The sequence below is a fragment of the Rhea americana genome, unplaced genomic scaffold, assembly GCF_003343005.1.
Source record: "Rhea americana isolate MKP2758 unplaced genomic scaffold, rheAme1 scaffold_167, whole genome shotgun sequence".
In the NCBI taxonomy this organism is placed as follows: Eukaryota; Metazoa; Chordata; class Aves; order Rheiformes; family Rheidae; genus Rhea; species Rhea americana.
In genome coordinates, this window is record NW_028185783.1 from 613940 (window position 1) to 634231 (window position 20292).

General features: G+C 37.6%; 1 protein-coding gene across 1 annotated transcript in view; it reads left to right on the forward strand.

The window, feature by feature from the left end:
* Window positions 1-20292, forward strand: part of TMEM131L (transmembrane 131 like) — a 77379-nt gene that overhangs the window by 50960 nt on the left and 6127 nt on the right. The window contains exons 16-30 of the mRNA XM_085300673.1: window positions 344-461; window positions 1098-1236; window positions 2241-2350; window positions 3962-4034; window positions 6134-6276; window positions 7157-7299; window positions 7626-7812; window positions 8795-8980; window positions 10581-10730; window positions 11306-11922; window positions 13753-13907; window positions 15235-15359; window positions 16782-16939; window positions 17688-17873; window positions 19221-19299. Coding sequence (XP_085156799.1) covers window positions 344-461; window positions 1098-1236; window positions 2241-2350; window positions 3962-4034; window positions 6134-6276; window positions 7157-7299; window positions 7626-7812; window positions 8795-8980; window positions 10581-10730; window positions 11306-11922; window positions 13753-13907; window positions 15235-15359; window positions 16782-16939; window positions 17688-17873; window positions 19221-19299 — 2569 coding nt within the window. The remainder of the gene's footprint in view (window positions 1-343; window positions 462-1097; window positions 1237-2240; window positions 2351-3961; window positions 4035-6133; window positions 6277-7156; window positions 7300-7625; window positions 7813-8794; window positions 8981-10580; window positions 10731-11305; window positions 11923-13752; window positions 13908-15234; window positions 15360-16781; window positions 16940-17687; window positions 17874-19220; window positions 19300-20292) is intronic.

The window sequence follows — 20292 nt, forward strand, 5'->3', positions numbered from 1 at the left end:
AAGACTACGGACAAAGTAATGGCCTTTCAATGCTGTCCATTAGAAATAGAGTAAAAAGAGTTTATTAGAGCATAAAAAATGTCCACGATTCCCATACTCTTGTTTAGATGTAGAATTACTGTGGTTCTGTAGATGTTTTTTTTTTATTGCCTATATTTGATTTGCTTAATATATGTACCCTCATACACGTTGTTTTGGAAGGGGAAGGTGGTTGCATGCTCTCTTGCACGCATGTATGCTCTGTCTCTCTCTTTCTGTCTCCCCTTTCCCATATTCAGAAGTAGATTGGTGGAAGGAGCAAATGTTACCTCTGTTAAATATGAAAATTCTGCTGTCATTTTAGCAAATCTACTTTGGCAGAAGAGTCTCTCGCTGGACCATTCTATGTGGGATGTGGATTCTGAGCTTGCAAGTGAACTTTTTGAAAGATGGCAAAAAATAAGACGTGGAGAAGCCTGCAGGTTTGTACAAGCCAGTACAGTACCGTGAGAAACAAATATTTCTATTCTGAAGTATTTGTAATTAGAACAAACATTTTTTACCTTCYTGCACTCAAGTCTAGGCATCTTGAAGCATCTGGATTTTCAGAGCATTGCAGAAACCCCAATTTCCATTTCGAGGCACTGTCAGGAATAATTAAACATTTCAGAAGCTGAACTTTTAAATACAAACATTTTGACTTCAGGAACCCCACTACAACTACGCAAACAGTCAAAGCGTGTTTTATCAGATCAACTATGGTAGTTGCACAAATCCTGTGTCAATAGACTGTGTAGTAGTCTTTTCAGCGTCAGGGGCTTTGAATAGTTTTAAAGCTTTTCAGTCCCTGGCCTAATGGATCTGACATAGTGGGGACAGGGGGAAGGAAGCACTCTCTGTGCTCTTGTAGAGAGCCTGAATCGGTGACATCAGCCCTTTGCAGATTGAGGAGGTAGGGCTGTAAAAACCAGAATTGCTGTGTTGCAGCTTTATGGGCTTTATTTTGTGAGGAGCATTTCCAAGGAAAGATTAATTGACATAAATAACAGGCCCCAGCAAATCATCGTTTTTGTTTTTTTTTTTTTTTTAACAAAACTTTGTTTTTGCCAATAAAGCAGGAGAAATATTCTAGGATCAGCTCTCTTCATTCACCAGAGGAAGCTTGAAGAAGAGTCATTTGCCTTTTTCTTGCCACGGTTGACTACAGAGCCTGGCCTTATGCTGAACTTCAGTGCCACAGCAGTTAAAAGTAGTATGGTAAGATTCTTAACGTTCTTCTGAGTTGATATGTGTTTAACTTGTTTAAATAACAAAGTCTGCTGTTAAATTTGATGCTTAAAGTCTTCATATTGCTAGTACATTGGTGTTYGAAAATCTTTGTCTGGTTTAAGACACCAGTTTTGTTTATTCCTTTAGGTCTTTGATAAGTTCTCTAGCTACCTAATTTTAGTGTTTTCATTTAAAGAGAAGAGTAAAGCAATTTAGTGTAGATCTTAACTAGCCGTTGTTCAGGGCTGTTAAAGCTTTCATCATGYCCTGGTATAAATTGTATGCTTGTGGTAGAATAATTGAACAATGGACTAGGAATAGCATGTGCTGATCATTAATGATGCATATGGTTACAGGATGGCTTGCTTCACACCACAGCCATTTATTATAAAGTATAAAAAATGTTTCTGTAAGATACGACACTGAGAGATCGGCAGAGCAGTGTGTCTCGCAAACACATTGACAGGCTTTTCTTTGTCAGATTTTTGGCCATTACTAACCTAGTCTGGAAGAGAACCAGTCATACGGAGATATTTTTCATACACTTATAGTGTGAATTACCTTAATATTCCATTTGTGCCATTTGATTGTCAGTTGTTATAGTGATATGTGTAGCCTACTTGTGCTCACTTCTACAAGAAAGAGTGACACTTTACTAATTTCACCTTATTCTGTGGAATAGCTTTGTTCGTGTCTGCGTGTGCAATTCAAAATCCAAGTGGAAGAGTTGTTTTGAGGGGAAGAAAGTCTGTATTTTTGCACATTCAGTTCTTCATACACTCTTAGCTGTTTCTGCAAATTAAGACATTGTGGTGAGATCTCCTGGTGTTTCATGCAGTTTTGTGCATATGTGGGATTGTAATGTATTAAGACAGAAGATAGGCTGAAGTCCCTTGAAAATGCAGCTCATGTTACCAATGCTGAATTATTTTACCTTCCAAATATCAAATACATAGTTTTTAACATTTTCTTTTCCCCTTCAAACTATATAGGTAAAATATTTCGTACTAAGAAACCCTTCATCCTTCCCAGTTATGTTACAGCTTCTGCCTATCTCTTACTACCCTGATCCTCAAGCTTCACTGAATCTGCTCAGCAAATGGTAATTAGCATAACTATCTCAGAGTACTATTTTCCCTTTATTAAGATGTATTTGCTATGCCTTGTGGTTGTTGATTGTGGTTCGTTTGAGTTTTTTTAAAGCATACCTTAGYTGGGGACGATGTTCTGTCCCATTTTGCATGGCGTAATTGCGTTCAAGGCAGCTCTCTGCTCTGTGATAAAATCCAAATGAATAAGCATATTTTCAGTGAATTTGTCTTGCCAGCCACAAACTATAAATATTTGTCTTCGAAGATCTGAGGCTTAGCCTCCTTTGTGCAAGCTGCCCAGGTGAGRGGAGAAACTTGCATATGTGGAAATGTGCAGCTCTCAGCAAAGCAGGCTGGGAAGGACACGGAGCAGACTGACATCAGTGAGGAGGAAGGCAAATGACCCTTCCCACAGACAACTTTTTTTTGTAATAAAGCCAGAGCTGAGAACCTTGGCCTAAATGTTCAAAGCTAGTGAAATAAATGACTCTGCATTGTTTTGAACCTTTTGTTTTACAATAGGTGATCTAATTTCTGCTTTTTTTCAGATGAGAAATCTAGATATAGTTAGATATTAGATAGACAGTCCAAAGGGAGGTGGTTACACAGGCTGAATTTGACTCAAATATGCCCTGTCACATTTAAATTTGAAAAACCGCCCTGCTTGTGTAGGTGATAGAACTATGATTTCTTTTATTTGCTTGCTGGCATTTAGTGGGACTACTCACATGCCTAAGTGTACCTTGCTTACTTGGGGCCCAAATCCCTTCTTTAACATCATTTCTTTATATACATATATATACATACATATATATATATATATATATATGCGCACTGCATTAATAACTACATCTCTTTGCATACTGAATATAATTTCCACACATACTTTTTCTGTTTGTTTGAAATTATATTTTGCCTGTTTTTACACACTTTTGTTTCTGCGGATCTTTTAAGTTTACCATAAGTCGTGTTCAGTGAATGGGTCTTTTAAGCTAACGTAGTAGGAAGATGTGGCAAGTGAATTTCTGATTCAGTAGCTGCGGGCCTGTTAGTCTTCCATGATGTAGACTCTGCCTAGAAATTTTCCTGTTTCCATGTTCTTAGTGTCTTAAGTGTCAAATGTCTATAATTTGCTCTCAGACAAATAGTTGCTATAAGTGATTTTAGTTTGCAGAGTACATGGAGAAAAATACATGAATTTGTCCCAAATAAATCATGAACAGAAAGAGGGATATTTGARTAAATTATTGAGAGCTGATAATGATTATTTTCCAGCATTTATGTGGGCAGGAAACGCTTTTGAGCATTTATATTTATATGAAATATAATTTCTAGAAAATATAATCTTCATCTTCACTGTTATCATTTGTAATGTTTCATGCAGAAAGATTTAAAATGCCACACTCGTGTCTGTTTTCCAAATGTATGGAATCCACCTAAAATTGTAGTGTATTCATTAAAATGCCAACTCAAGTTTCGATAGWATTTCACATCTGCCAAAATGCAATTGTAAAAGTATTCTTCACTTAAGAATAAATGCCTGCATGTAAAAATAAATTAATGTAGTTCTGACAGACTAGTTCTGAAGTACTTAATTTTTTTTTTTGTTTTGGTTTATTTAGGTTTGGCATAAATGTGAAAGCTATTAATTTCACAACCACTGAATTCAGGCTCATGGATGGCTGYTTTCACAGGGTAAGATATCTGATTTTGATTGGGAAAGTGATCTGACACACTATAAACGTTTTCCTAGTTGTGTTATATTGCAGTTGTTACCAAAGGCAGTTTGAAACAACTTAATTGTGCTTCCTTGATTCTGTTAGGCATATATTTTTGCAACTGATTTCTTTCCAGAATTTGAGTTGGTTGTTTCCTAAATTGAAAACAACTATGGAGAGTGAGCATGTGTGTGTGTGCGTGTGTGCCTGTTGAAAAGGCCACGGTTAACGTTCTGTGCTCGGACTTGTATTTTGTCCCAGTTTGCCTATGAAGTGTCAGTGAACTCACAAGCTAGCTGGGTAATAGTAGAAGGAAATTCTGAGTCATAATTTGAGGAAGGAGAGCTCTGGATTTTTATACTTTCCTTCAAACCCAATGCAGCTTCCGTATTGAGCTTGGAATATCATAGTTCTCTGTGCTTCCCACTGCTTCATTTATAGCAGGAGTGTGATGACACTTGACTGCTTCACACTGATGCCAAGTGGTGATTTTGACCTGGGATGTTCTACCATGGGGAACAGAAAAGAGACAGTTTCAGGGGTATTGGCATAGTCTAGTTGAACAGCCAGAGTACTGTCCAGGGTACCAGGAGAGTTTATTCTTAGATTTCCAGCTTGTGCTGAAGTGAAGCTGGCTTTAATGTTTTTTCCTTGCTGTGTGCACGTGCTACAGCCACACCTTCACTTTGCCATGTAGATACACATTTCTGCAAACATACTTTAAGACCTTAATGAATGTTACCTTATTAAAAAAAAAAGTTATTCTAGTTGAAGCTGGCCTTTGCTTTATGGCACAAGTTTAGAGTTGTTGTAAAGGAGGAKAGAGAGCAGTTGTTAAATCCTAGTTTGTAGGCACACTCTGAAAAAGAAGGTAGTTCTACTAGTACGTAGATAGGACAGAGTTTCCAGTGTCCCATGCACCATACCCTTGCCAAATGGAAAACAGTGGTACATCTTAACACCAGCAGGTATGTTTGCATTTCACCTAGAGGTTGTAAGGGCTAGGAGTAACGTGTATGATTAGATAGTTGTTCAGTATGTACGTACACAGGGCAGCTCCTGACTTATTGTTAACCAAATCACCAATTGTTAATATTCACATTTTCAAATGCGTCATTGTTTGCATTATCACATTGTATACATAACCACGAATTGTTAGACTTGCATCTGAATGCATGCATATGCTTGTAGGCAGTAGCAAAGTGAACATTGCAGATCTCATACATGTTTTGCTTTGAGTGGATATTGACTGTTAAATGCAAGTTCTAAAACTTTCTCTACCCTCCACCTTTTTTCATAAAATAGACTAAGAATGCCTTGGACTAGAAAAGATAAGAAAAGCCATTAATACATCTATGAATTTAAAAACAACCAACTGAAAGCCCATTTTGTAATGTTGGTTGTTTTGACTGTTTTATAGGTGTCTGAATACTTTTCTGAGAGASACCCAATTTGGGGACAGAAAGATTTTAGGATTATTTTTACTTTTTTAATAGGGAAAAGAGTAAACAATGCTGAAACACAGCAAAATTATTACATTATTTCTAGACTTACTGAACTTTTGGTAGTGCTGCTCTTCAATTAACATGCTAGGGAGTTCACTTTGGCTTGTTTCCAGTGACTCAAATGATCAGCATATTTGCCAACAGTCCTTCTCTCAATTAAATCAAGTTGCAAGTCTTACGCTGGGGGTATAATGGTTGCCACATTTCCCTGTGCAATCAGTATACTGTCAGTTATCCTTGTGCTGTGAAGTATTTCAGCATTCCTTGAATATGAAAGACGGTGTATAATTTCTTTTCCATCTGAGCAAATAAAATCTGTTTTAAAAAATGAAGTAATACATTCCTTATAATAAGTGCAGTAATATGAACTTTTGGTCAAATAAACAACCTTATCTGATGCTTTATGCTGTCACATTGAAAGAGTTCTGTATAACAAGTTAGTTGGCAGTAGTTGCACCTTGCCAAAAAATATCTTATATGGTGCTAAGGAAAGATTCAGTACTTCCTTCACTGAAATTTTTAGAAACATATGTGTTMCTTGAATAAATAACTGCATTTTTTTGTTTAACAGAAAGCACATCAGGAGGATCTCATCAACAAGCAGTGCGATTCTGAGCTGCTTCAGTTACATTTGCAACCGTTGGAAACCAGAAGAGTTGGTGTAGTTTTTACACCAGCTGACTACAAAAGAGTAGCTTCCCTTATTTTAATCAGGTAAGCCAGGTTTCAGTTGTAAGTGATAAGCAAACAACTTTGCATGAAAATTAATTTGCCAAATCTTAGAGCAAAGAAAAATGGTCAAAGTTTGAACATCAATATGCCTTTGCTTTAATAAAAATTGACCCTGATAGCTTTTTTGTCTTAAAGGCTCTCTGTGCCTTATATCTTGGTCATTTAAAAATGTAACTTCAATTGAGCCTTTTTTTTYCCTTGATGTAAGTTATAAAATATATATGAATGTATTGTATGTGTAGCTGTGACAATTCTGATTTTAACTAGCTTAAATACTGAAAGGATTGTAGTTATGTTAACAAAATGATGTTTCACGCCTACATGACTATACTACCAAAACTAGTTTACTCAAAGGTAGCTTTGGTAGTTCTGCTCCTGACTGAATCATGGAGATACTGCCATATGCAGTTTTCCATGGGTGATACCACAGAACAGTGTCTTATATTTCCCATTAGTGTATTCCTTTATGAACAAAGCAAAAGCATTGTCATGTTGCGTGGCTTCACTGTTTTCAACTCAATGATAGGATTTACATATCCAGTGAATCTAATTTACAGCCATACGTTGGGTATTTTTGGAGGGAGAGCGAGTTTATGGAGGAAACAAGCATTTTTACCAGGTGGGATTACTGTTATCCCGTGGCAGTAGTCATAAAACTTGTTCCTTTACTGTGTGGAAATTTGCTGAGTGGGACCTAACGATCCTGTCTGTATTTAGGAGATCGTATTTATGCAGATGTGGCCAGTTATTCTGTTGGTAAAACACTGCTTTGTTGGATGGGCACCTAGATAGCAGAGCCGTGCTTTTGTAACCTACTTTTGTGATTCAAAGGCTGATTGCTTGATTTTTCATGTTATGACAGAAACAACTTGACTGTTCTGGATGCGGTYGGTGTAGAAGGCTTTGGAGCCAAAGAACTGCTTAGAGTAGGAGGAAGACTGCCAGGTGCAGGAGGATCACTTAGATTCAAGGTGCCGGAAGCTACACTAATGGACTGCAGACGACGTGAGTAAGAAGCAGGGTTCTGATTCTGTAGCTGGCTAGGTTATTCCATAGCATTACTGTTACGATACAGTAATGTCAATTAAACAGAAAGTTGAAGTAGAAATCTGAAGACCTTGGTAATGAGAGATGTAGGTTCTATTTTCTCAAAGTGCTAGCTGAGGATAGTAACAAATTCTGGAAATACACTACTGCAGAAAAGTTGGTATTAAAATGTTGGTCACTTTCAAATTTTTYTTATTAGATTGAAAGTAAAAATTGCTTATAAATGTAAGAATCTCTTTAAGCACTGAAAAGTAATTGAATATTCTCTTTTTTTTTTATTTCAGAACTGAAAGACAGCAAGCAAATTTTATCCATTACAAAGAACTTCAAAGTAGAGAATATTGGGCCTCTTCCTATAACAATTTCATCTATGAAAATCAATGGTTATAGTTGTCAGGGATATGGGTTTGAAGTGTTAGACTGTCAGGAATTTTTTCTGGCTCAGAACTCCTCACGGGAGATCAGTATTGTGTAAGTACTGACAAATTTGCTGATGAATTAATTTAAGTTGAAATTTGAAATAGTAAAAGAGTTTCAGTAACAGGCACTCCAGTAGCGTGCATGCACGCACGCACGCACACACAACTTGGAGAGCTTTGAATGTAAATTCTGTAGGCATTTCCACTCTTCAGTAAGTATAATGCTGATAAATTGATGATACAACAAGGTTTCGTTATGGCACTCCATTATCTTTTAAAGGCAGCATATGTGCTTTTGTCTGTGCGTTATGAAGTAATAAATTAAAACAAAAGACTTGTCATGATGAATGAGTAAGGAATACTCTGCCACTGACGTTTTTCATTGTTTTTCTCTACTTTGTTACAAGTAGACTGACTGCAATCTAATCAAGTTTTTTTGATGTTGCACAGAGTTTTGAAAATGATTCTTTTTAAAATCCTGTTGAATAGGATAGTGATACGGGTCAGGGAAATAAATGGAAGAAGAGCTTGGCCTTTCTAGCAAAGCAGTCATCTGTTAGAAATCTTTTTTCCCTTACCTTTGGGCAATGTCCTAGGACCCCAGGTACATGCCCTTTCCAAAGTAGTGCTGCCTGTTCGCTTGATAACCATTTCTGGTATAGAGCACTTCAGTTAGTGTGTGTTGATTATGTGCTCTCCCTTGAAAATGGAAAACAACTCAMACTAAAGCATAGTGCGTGCGTGTGTGTGTGTATGTATGAATGTGTATTTTTGTGTGTATAAACTGAAGTATTTTACTACTTGAGGATGACCTCAGAGTCATACTTCCACTAAGCAGATGATACAGATGAGTCTGCGTAGTCTAAGCGAGCAGTGGTCACTCATTTCATTGTTTTTTTTTTCATATTATTAAATCAGAAGTTGTGTATTTTTAATAGTCAATGTGACTTTAGAAAATGAAATTAAACCCAGCAGTGGAAAAATAACACTGATGCTTTCTGCTTTTTTTTTTTTTTTCATTTTTCTCCTCGCAGATTTACTCCTGATTTTACGTCGTCTTGGGTAATCCGGGAGCTTACGCTGGTGACTGCTGCTGATCTGGAGTTCCACTTCACACTGAACGTGACTCTTCCTCACCATTTGTTACCACTGTGCGCAGATGTGGTGCCAGGGCCCAGCTGGGAGGAGTCGTTCTGGAGGCTCACTGTCTTCTTTGTAAGGTAATGCATTCAGAGCCTGGGCACCAGATTGAAAGGGGAAGGAAACCCGCTRGTGAAAGATCAGTAGGCACTTCCAGCTTGTGTTAGCCCAGGGACAAATCTCTGCTGCTTCCAAGTCTCCTAGATACCGACTCCTAGGAGTCCTGCCAGCTGGCTTTGATGGCTTACTTGAGATCTAGTACCTGGTGATAGCACTGACAAGCGTTTCATCCTACTCCTGACATACTCCTGTGTTAAGGCTACAAAGAGAGGGTTAGGATACCCCTAAAGGGCTGGCGCGTTTGCTAGAAGACTCATTCGCCAGCAACAGAGATGCACCTGAACATCATGTGTTGGACTGAGTGGATTGATAGCTTATGTTAGAGTATTTCTGGAAAATTAACATGAATTGTAACGATGAAGTTTTGGACAACTGAGTAAGCACATGCTGCTTCTTCAATTTTCTTCCTTTCACCTGTTAGAAAATGTTTTTGTCTATTACTGATATTTGCTATGAAAACTGCTAAACAGCCCGCTCCAGAAAGATGGCTTTGCTTATGGGGGTTAGCTCACTCRTTTCTTAGACATGGTTTTAAGAGGCCTGCACTTTTCTGTGGCAATTAAGGGTTCTACTCCCGTGCATTTTTTTTCCTTCTTTTAGTAACCTTTTTTATTGTGTAGAGTGACTTAAATGCTGTGTTTGTCACAAAAGGTTTCTGGTAGCTTCATGACACTAACTCTGAATTCCTGAGTTCTGCCACCAGAACTGAAAAGCAGCRAATGCAGATGTCATGGTGCTGCAGATACCAGTGTGTGCCTACCTGTGRTCCTGATGCGTGCTGATAATCTGCTTGCACTGTCGTGTTGGCATTGAAAACAGAGCACAAATATAAAAATAAGAATGACCATGTTATGTGGTTCTAGATGTAACAGAAGGATGCTGTAGGGATGTGGAAAAAATTGAGGAATTTTTCATTCTGTTTTCTTGCTGGTAGACTTTACATGCTTGAGAAAGTGGCTTGATGAATTATGGAGATCGTCATTATGACTGATTAATAATTTGTGCAACTAATGTACCAGAGAGCAAGGGAGGCTATTTCACAGCTTCAGTTTTACCTCAGAATTACTGTGTTTGTATGCCATTTTTGTGCCAGCATTTTCTCTGGGAAGAGAAAGAGACAGTATTTAATAAATATCAAAATAATGACATAAGTATCATGAGTGAATGGAAGGTATCCAGTAGATTGATGAGTATCATGTTATGATWTATTGTCAAGTGTTGTARTGAAACTTCTTTCTAACTGATCTTCTAGTCCTCTAAGGGTTTTTTTGGTATTTGCCTGKTTTTTTTTGTTTGGGGTTTTTTTTGTAAGGCTCATGGCTGAGTTATTTTTCCCCCCAAAATAACTAACAAGGACTATAAGGGAAAAAAAAGAAGAAAAATATCACACACTTAAAACTATATTTTTTACTTTATTTTCGCCAATATTTTCTTAGCTGTCTTCAGGTGTAGAATTTACTAACAAAGTGTTTGAAAAGTGTATCTTGTTAGAAGCTTTAATGCTTTCATTGAGTACTGCTGAAAAGTGCAGACACCAGTATCTTTTGTTTCCTTTGACAGCTTGTCCCTGCTGGGTGTGATTCTGATAGCTGTCCAGCAAGCCCAGTACATCCTAGCAGAATTCATGAAATCAAGACAGAGGCCAAATCCCAGTTCTTCACCACAGCAGAACAACAACTCGGTTGACATAATCAGCTCTGATTCCTACAAGTAATCTTCTGAATTGCACTCTGTTTAACATAGAATAATATTTCCTATCTGTTTGTACTTTGATATTGTTATGGGCTTGTTTAGAGGAGATGCTGTTCCAGGTAACCTTTTTCAGGGAGCTTTCAGTGTAGTTGACATATTTTAGGTAATGCTTGATATTTTCATCTCTACAGAAGAGAGGCAGAACAACTTTATTAATTTTTTATATTCTTAGTAGAACTTAGGGGTAAAAGATGTGTAGTGGAAGTGATGGATACACTGTGTGCAGCAGCCATGGAAAGCTAAGAATAGGAAATATGTTAATGGCCCTCAAATCTGCCCCTCTTGGGTGGTCAATTAGGCACTTACTCACTCAAGCATGTGAGTGTTTGAAGTTTGATCACACACTTATTCTTGCTCAACCCCTAGTGAAATCAGAATGTGCTTACTTGTGTGATGAGCAATTCAAAAAAGTCTTAATGCAGTATTTTGGCTTGTGAAATACCTCCTTTTCTTTTACTAAATAACAAAAAAAAAAAAAAAGATAATAGCTTCACAGATGACACCAAATCTCAAATAACTTATCTTCTCCCCAGGGGAAGCTGCAAGACTTTCATGGATTCCTATAGCTCCTCTGATAAAGGTAAAGGAAAGGGCTTCCTGTCTGTAGGCACTTCTTCCAGCCGAAGTCAGAATGCAGCGAAGAGGAGTCCTGCGACCTACAGCCACTCTCAGAAAAAACACAAATGTTCAGTTTACTATAGTAAGCCAAAACCAAACACAGCAGCTGGCAATGCCATTGCARCTACTGATGAAAAACAAAATCAGATTACAGAGAACCAAATCTCGGCACCAAAAGAGGACATTTGCACTGATGTTGTCAGTGAGAACTGGGTAACTCTAAAATATGCAGATGGCATAAATGTTAACAAGAATTTAACTCTACCAGAAAACTTTCTGGGTAAAGAAGAAAGTGCACTGAAAAATACAGTTCTCATTAAAAATGCTTCTTCAGAGTGTGATCTGAAGGAAGATCTTCAAACATGTATGTTTCCTAAGGAAACTAATCTTAAAACTTCAGAAAATATAGCTGAGCTCAAAGAGCAGGAGTTCTGTCCTGTGAAGATGTCTAAGAAACTACCTGAAAGTCACTTGTCAAGAAATTCACCTCAGCAACAGCCAGAACTGCAAGAAATTTCCAGGAAAAATAATGGTAACTTTTTTTTTTCTTCTTTTCAGTTTCTGGCAGTGGAAATTGCTGAATAAAATCTGAGTTCACTGTGGTCAGAATTTTTTTTTGTGCAACAGGGAGATGTGCTATCACTTATGTTTTTCACTATGATATGTTTATGTAGATTCCCAAGGAAACAGCGTGCATTATAAGTAGTTTAATAAATCACAGCTAGTGCTGGAGCGCAGCTARTGTGTGGTGCAGAGCTATAGAGCGCAGTGATGAATATTAAGACTTTACCTTTGTTTGCAGATTCCATGTTTATCCTGCAGCATTTTAAAGATTAATACTGTTGTTGTCATAGATCTGCTTRAAAATACAAATTGCCTTTGTCAGCTATTCAGAAACATCGCTGTTTGCTATTCTCAGGCCCACTGAAAATCTGTTGCCTGATTTTTTTCTTTTTTTTTTAGTTACTGAGCAACATCCTCAATACAGCATATTTTAGAACTCCTGTAATAACACTTAAATGAGCAAAAGCTGACATCAGAATATTTTGAAATCCTTATATCTTACAAGAATTCATAGGTTGCCATTTCTCTCAACAGYAGGATGTCTGTGTTTTTATCTTACTTTTTTAATTGAAGAACTCAACTGCCTGAGAAATCCTACCACTTAGTTTTGCAATTCAAAATTTTAAGAAAAGCACAAGTGCTCAAGGGAAATTGAAAGTGAGTGAGGAGAACGTTCCCTCCAGACTTATGGTTTTGGTTAAGAGCTCAGCAAAGTAGTTCAGTGCTGAAGCCTGACACTTGCTGAAGCTGTGGTGACACTAGCCTGTCTGCTGCAGAGTTTCAGTGACTGAGTCATGGTGGAGGGACATCAGCCTTGTTGTAGTGGGTCGGTTGCTACCCTGCACCAGTCATTTACTTTTGTGTCATTGTTAGATATAGCAGGCACAACTGCTATAAAAGAAGAGACAGTCTTAAAAAAAAAAAAATATTATGCAGTGCTCATGAAGGGTAACTTAATTTTAGATATAGACCTATTTTTGTGGTCAAAAAAGGTACTCAAATGTTTATGTACTGGAGAACAATGACTTTTTTTTCCCTTGTTTTTAGAGCTTTAGCAGCSTTCATCTTACGCAGTGTTTCACTCACATTGCTTCCTTTCGCAGTTGTAAGGACTGCCTGTTTCAGAGCAAAATTGTGGCTTGCTCAGAGCTAAGATGTGGCTAGTTGGTTGGTAGGTAGGAAAAAATAAAAATGTTTGGAGGGGCATTTCCCCTTTGAGAAAACCACCAGTTCAATGTGATAGTTCTTGCGTCCTGTATGCATTTTTCATGCGGAGCAACCAAGAGTCACTCACTGCAGATAGTTTGCGGATATCTGAGATACCCAGAATTGATCAGAGCTGCAGTTAATTAACAGAGGAGAGAGGCTTGACTGGGGACTTTGCTTTTGTTACGCTAACTCTTCTTCCTCACAAGCCTCTCGAGAAAAGCAGTTTTTAATGGTGAGCCCATGCAAAAGAAAGGACTATTTCCCTTTGTCTTTGCAGTGAAGGCAGAGGACATTTCAGGGACTTAAAGCTCCAAGTAAAGATTGGTCTTGTTTTGATTTATGCATTTTTTGAAAAATCTCCTCCTACTTAGTAGGTTTTTTGTTTGCTTTTAAGCCCAATTTTCTCTTGCTTCAAATTCCACCCTACAGACCCCATGTCTGGGACCTGACCCCCCCCCCCCCCCCCCCCCCCCCAAAAAAAAAAGGGGGGGGGGAGGGGGGTAGGCCAAGGTGAAAGTAGATGATTTTGGGGACATGATTAGGAGCCCATTCTCTTTCTAAGCTAACAGGTTTTATTATTTAATTGTAGGGAATAGCCAGCAAGTGCCTCTCAGGAATGAAACAGAAAGCTGTGAGACCTTGAAAAAGCAGATCAACCTAAAGCCTTCCACTGAGAAAAAGATTAATAAAGGACCCAAGGAAGAGACTTCATGCTGCACAAAAGAGGAGATTACCTCATCTGAGGTTTGTATTAAGTAATATTTCTGCTTTTCAAATTTTAAAATCATCTATTTATTTCTGTATATATACATAGATGTAGACAATTACATGCAGTCACAAAGATGCTTCAGATACTTCACTGTAAATCAGATGAATGAAGAAAGAAGTGGATGTGCTATCCCACATCCATTGCATACTAATGCACATCTCTTGCGTTATAAAATGAACAGTTTTGATAAAATTTAAAACAGCCCTTATATTGTGATATTGGCTGTATCACAACCAGATATGTTCTTGCTCGTCATCAGAGTGGGCACAAACATACTGGAGTCTAATGTCATTTCTCAGCCACAGTAGTGATGGGGAGGCATATCCCGGGGGGAGGGAAGTGTCCTAGCGGTGAATACCTGCCTCCATATGCAGACCTGATCTCCAAATATAAGGCTTTGCATCAGAAAACTGCATTTCAAAATTAAGAGACATTAAAGAAAGAAAGATGATTTAACTAAGGAGCAGAAGCCTCTTAACAGACTGTAAAACTGCTGAAAAGGATCATCCTGCATCACTGATTTCTGAGCACTTGATAAACACAATACGTTGTACCTTATTGCAGGCAATGTAACACCCTTGAAGGGCTTCCTCAAGTAACTAATAAACCAAAGAATTTGGATTAAGTTTTTATTCTGTCTACTATATACTAATCCTATGAAGAAGAAGGGTAAYGGCGAGTTGCTTGGTGTGCTTCAGGAGTACTTAACAGAAAAGAGTTTCTAGTCTTGTTTTCASAATTGTTACAGACCACTGTTCATGTGTGGCTTGGTGGTTCTCAGTTTTTGTTGCTCGYGTTTCTTAAAATTATTACTTGTTGGTTAACTTACCCATTATTTCCTCAGTTGTAATTCAGATGAATGGGAGGGGGCACCCCCAGCTGCTGAGGAAAGGGAGGATTTATTGCTGCTGAACTTGCACACAAACTGATCATAAATCTGGCAGATGTTTTTTGTTTTTCACACATTGGGAATTTTATTGACTGCTTCCCTCTTTCTCCCTCTATTTTTACTTTTCTGGAAGTCAGGGCTAGATGCTGTAGGGGGAGAATACTAACACTAGCAATTCAAAAATCTCTCATCATCTGTTGGTATTTTGAAGGACAAAGTCTTGGAAACACTGTTGAAGTTGATGGTCCTGAAAAGAGGGCATGCTGCAGAAAGGCACTAAATCATGCAGTAGCTGTGCAATTGGGTCATTTTGTCCAGATAAATTTAGCTAGAAAAGTCCAGTGGAGTTCATTTACTGAGCTGACTTCATTTTATGAAGAATGTATTGTCTCAGCTTGTGTTTTTACCTTTAGCAAGAAGATGCTTATAGGAAGAAGAAACCTCAGGAGAAAAAAGAAGGAATTGCATCAAATATAAATTGGAATAGAAATAGAACATCTAGAAAAAACAAGAAAAAGAATATTAATATTGCTACACGGTATGTATTGCCTCACTGAGGTATGGAGAATACCAGAGATGCTTTAATGTTTCCACAGATTTTCTGAGTGTACATTAGACAGATCGCTTTATCTACTAAATGAACASTCTGTAATCCAGGCCTGAGACTTAAGAATGTACAGTACTAAGTATCACCAGGAAAAAAAAAAAACCTATTGTAAACCTACACATATATAAATTCACACCATTCTGAATAGCAGTAGTCACTCTCTGTTAGTCTGGTGTTTGTCTTTAAAATTTAAAATTTGAATGGTTAGCTTCCTTTCCCTTATGTGTTGTATGGGTAAAATCCAGTCATGAATTACCTTCCTTTTAAAAAAAAAAAAAAAAAAAAGAAGAAGAAGAAGAAAAAAATTGTTGAAAAATTCCACCTTCACGTGAATTGGCTGCTTTATTGACTAGCTTAGGGAATGTTTTATGCTAGTATTTTGAAAGAGGAAGAGAAATACACAGAAAGGAGGAAGGGGGTTGTATTTTTCCCGTAATGATTAAGCAGCTATTTTCTTCAGAGAGGCTGATCAAAAAATGTCATTGGGGCTTTACAGATAAGCATAAAGATAGGTTAGAGCAGCATTTAGGTTCATAAGAATGTTAAAAAGAGCCTGGGGAAGATGCTCTTTCTTCCCAGGTTCATTTAAATACATGTTTAAAGTGAGCTGTAAACTACTTGGACTTACTATTTCACATTTTTATTATTTGCTGTTTGTATTATTAAGAAATACCAATTGTAATCTGGTGCTAGGATAGAGGCCCTCGTGGTATGGGAAGTCAGCATACGTGACAGTCCAACGTGCAGCCCTTTATAGGTGAGAGCTGTGAAAGATGGAGAATGAAGCACTTAAATATGGTGTCTTGATTCAGTAGCTGCTACTTTTTGAGCTGAAATGTAACTTCCTCCTGTAGCAACTTGACAACTGGATTTCACTCATTTTCCCATAGTACACTCCAAATATTGTCTTGGATCCAGGTATTTTGGTTTTGCTAGCAAAAACTTAAGTTTTTTTTCAGATGATAGTTTTATTCTAGTTATAATTAGGCCAGTGAAATAGGTATAGGGTCCATTTTTTTGTATATCTGGATCTTTGTACAATATTATACTGTGTTTATCACCATAACATTGAGTGCCTTGCACAAGCACAGTAGAGAATGGAATTAAACATATATGTGGTTTCTTTGATTCTCCCCCTGAGTAGTAGTAGTTTGTATAGCAGAACATTGAATTTTGGGAAAGCTTCAGTAGAGCCCTTTAAGCTTTCTCTAAGGTGGGGGATAAGACTGCTGTTCCTGGCCCCCACATCCTACCTTTACTGGCTCTTGAGCTGAAGTATTTAATACTTGAAAAGAAAAAAATGCAGCTGAAATGTACAATGCTAACACGATCCTTTGGCTGGGGTTGTGTTAGGGTTCCTGAGCAGGGCGAGTTGAAGCATCTGTGCAGTGAATTTGAAAGGCCGGAACTGAGAGCGAACATTGGACTAAGAGCGTGGTGTCCTCAGGGCAACGGGGAGAACTGTAAAGCAGACCCAAAAGCTGGGAGCTTGTCTATGCAGGGAGAAACAGGTAGGTGGTCTCAATTTTCTTAAACTGGGGAAGAAATGGAAAATGTTTCTGTGGCAGTAGAACTGAGTTCCGTTCTTGAGTGATTTTTTTCTCCTCTCCCCCTTGAAGCCTGACACGGGGCAGCAGTATTGGCTTGAGGATACCTGGGCGAGGGACTGATGTTTGCTTGTGTGTTCAAACTACAGCTGATGCCAGCTGAAGTGGCTGAATTGCTGAGGCCACTTTTCAGGTCGTTTTTGAAAGCCCTGCTGGCTTGGGAACCTGCTTTTCTGTCGGGGCTTTCGCTGGCTGTTTTCCCTGGCTTTTGGGAAGAGGAGGACTGAAGGAAGTACAAATATTTACAGGATTGTCATCTGTCTTCCTGATGAGCTGATAAGGAGAAATTTATCATATGTGGATTTATATTTATAATGTTTGCCATTGTTTTCAGAAGTTCCTACAGCCAGGAYGTGCTTCCTGTTCAAAATAACACCTGTGTATTTCAGAGAGCAGCATGTGCTTCCTACTGCATGMTGTTACCTGTAACCACGTTGTACCCTAACTTGAATTCATTGTATTGGGCACGAGCCCCTTGTGGTAGGGGCTGGCATGGGTATCTTGGTGAGGCTATCAATAAATGTTGTTTTCTGTCCTATTATCAGGAAATTTAGGAAACACATGTAAATTCATGCTTCATATGACTTTCCATTGAAATTGCGGTTGAAAGACTTCCTTAATTATTTTGGGTTTCTTTTTCCAACTTCTGTAGAAAGTTTTTATCAACGATCCAAAAAGAAGTGTTTGGAGAAGTTTTGCTCCGATTCAAGCTCAGACTGTGGAAGTTCGTCGGGAAGCGTTCGTGCCAGTCGTGGGAGCTGGGGGAGCTGGAGTAGTACCAGCAGTTCCGATGGCGATAAAAAGCCCATGATTACTGCCAGGCATTTTCTTCCATCCAGTAAGTTCTGCAAACATCACCATTGCACTGCAGCAGGCAGAGTTTTGACTTGCCTTTGGGATAGTAAAAGGATATGGGATTTTTAGTGGCAAGGAATGTGTAACCTGCCTTGCAAGAGTGGTGGGGGGATACCTCAGAGATAAGAGGAGAGATTAAAAGAACTGTAAGTACTTGAAGCATTTTGTGGCAAGGAAAATGAGCTGTGAGGCTACAGGGAAGCTGTGAGACTCTGCACTGAGGTGGCTGCCTACAGTTTTTATGGAAAGGTGGAGGAACTAATAGTTTACTAGTCAAAGCAATTTCTGCCTTTGAATTAATGTCACATCACATGATTCTCATAAAAATACAACCTTTTTGTTATTTAAGGAAGTGCACAAATGAAGAATGTGTGAAAGCAGTTCAAAAATACAGGGGAACGCTCAGGTGGGATAGTTGTATTTGAGGTGTAAGCAGTCAGAATCGCTAAGCCACTTGATTAGTTATGAAAGTGACAACTGTGGTTCATTAGTGTTTCTTTCTGAAAGCTTGAATATCCTGAAAATAGTTAAAAGCCTAAAACCCTACCACCGTCAGATTCTATGCAAATTAATATAGCACTAGAAGTAAATTTAGAGGAAGTGCTGGAGTGAAACAGGAAAAAGCATCTTTGAGTACCTGAAAGAAACTGTTTTGAATAATCTAAAAATGTGTGTGTGTGTGTGTGTCTATAAATATGTATATATGTATACACATACATATATGTGCAGAAATGTATGTGGGGGGAATATATATTTAGACACACAAAAGGTATAGAGCCCTACAATTTTATTTTTCCAGAAGATACTGTCATGTGTCTGAACCTGTAATCCAATGGGTTATGAATTGTGTGCAGATGAATTTCCTTTTTACTATCGAATTCATTATGAATTTGAAATTACTTTTTTTTTCCTTTAGAGGCATTACAATTTGAACAAATAGAAATCTCCATTAAGACTCTAATAATATTTATAAAATACACTTAAGACCATGTGGAAATAGATTTTTGTAAATCTGAGCCTACATGTTCTTTTAGTTAGAATAGTGATTCTAAAAGCTGGTGTAATTTTACAAGCTCTGCCTTCCCCTTCAACTAATGATAAACAAAAGACTATATAGAGAAGGAGCTGTACAGGAAAACTATGTAATTGTAGTTAGTAAGCCAATCCATTAACATGAGTGGTGCATGTTAGAATTAATGAAGCTGTTGATACCCTGGTCTGAGAGAGAACTTGATTTATATCAGTTATGAATCTATTTGTGTGTATATGTATTCTGTGCATACTTCTTTTTTTTAGGATCTTTGATTTTCACAGTCATTCTTTTCTTTAGGAGAGAATATTTCACAAAATGATTTTCCATCTGAAACTCCTATCACTTTAAATCTGTCTCATAACATCTGCAATACCAGGTAAAAAAATTGAATCTATACCTGTAAGACATTAAAGAAACTCCACCAACTTGAAATCTTGTCTCATTTTGATAAATTATGCCTATCCATTGTCCTGTCTCTTTTTTGGGGGGTCATCTAATCTTACTTTCCTAATTTGAAAAAGAAAAATCTTTCTTAATGTGTAAAAAGATCTATACAAGTGAGACAGAAAACAGATTGCGCTTGGGAAAGACGGTACATGCTACCAAATGTAAAATAAAATTGGAAAAAAAGGAAATGATTTTTTTTCTTTGATTTCTGCTTAATCTAGCAACTTACAGCATTTCCTTATCACTTAGGGTATATTAATGCAATAATTATTTTTTTAAAAAAAGTGAGACTTTCAAGTTGATGTTATTCTTTTAATGAGAATAATGTTCTCTTAGGTTATATAGCATGAAAATTGGTTTCCCTCTCCTCATGTTCTTTTCTACCTCTTTCCTGTAATAGAATTAGCATGTAAAGTTTTTATTACTGTGAATCCTCTTTTCACCTCTCATTCATGACTGTCTAAGTTTTCACTGGCAGAAATAATTTAATCCTCTTCCTCTGGGATTCTGGTACTTGAAAATGTTCCCTTTCYACTTTCATTGACTAGTTTCTTCGGTGGGATTAGATGAATATGGAATCAATGTCCATGCCTGTTTCTTTGTGCACATAGAAGTAAACTCAGCTTGTTTGAAAGTTAGGGGAAGCACTGAAACTTTTAAGAAATCATAGCCCTCTTAATGCAGTAGACTTCCTTTCCAGTTTCAGAGAAGAGCTGCTGTTTGAATTTGCAATAGGTCGATCCTTGGATAGTAAGAGTGGGGTAATTAGGATTTACTCATTTTCCATGTGTAACAAGCTGCTGCTTTTTAGCTAGAAAAAGAATGTTACAAAATTGCACAGTAGTAATTCAAATTATGGAAAATCAGGAAAGCAACTACAAAGGAAATAGCAACTGTGATATTCTTTTTTTTTTTTTTTTTT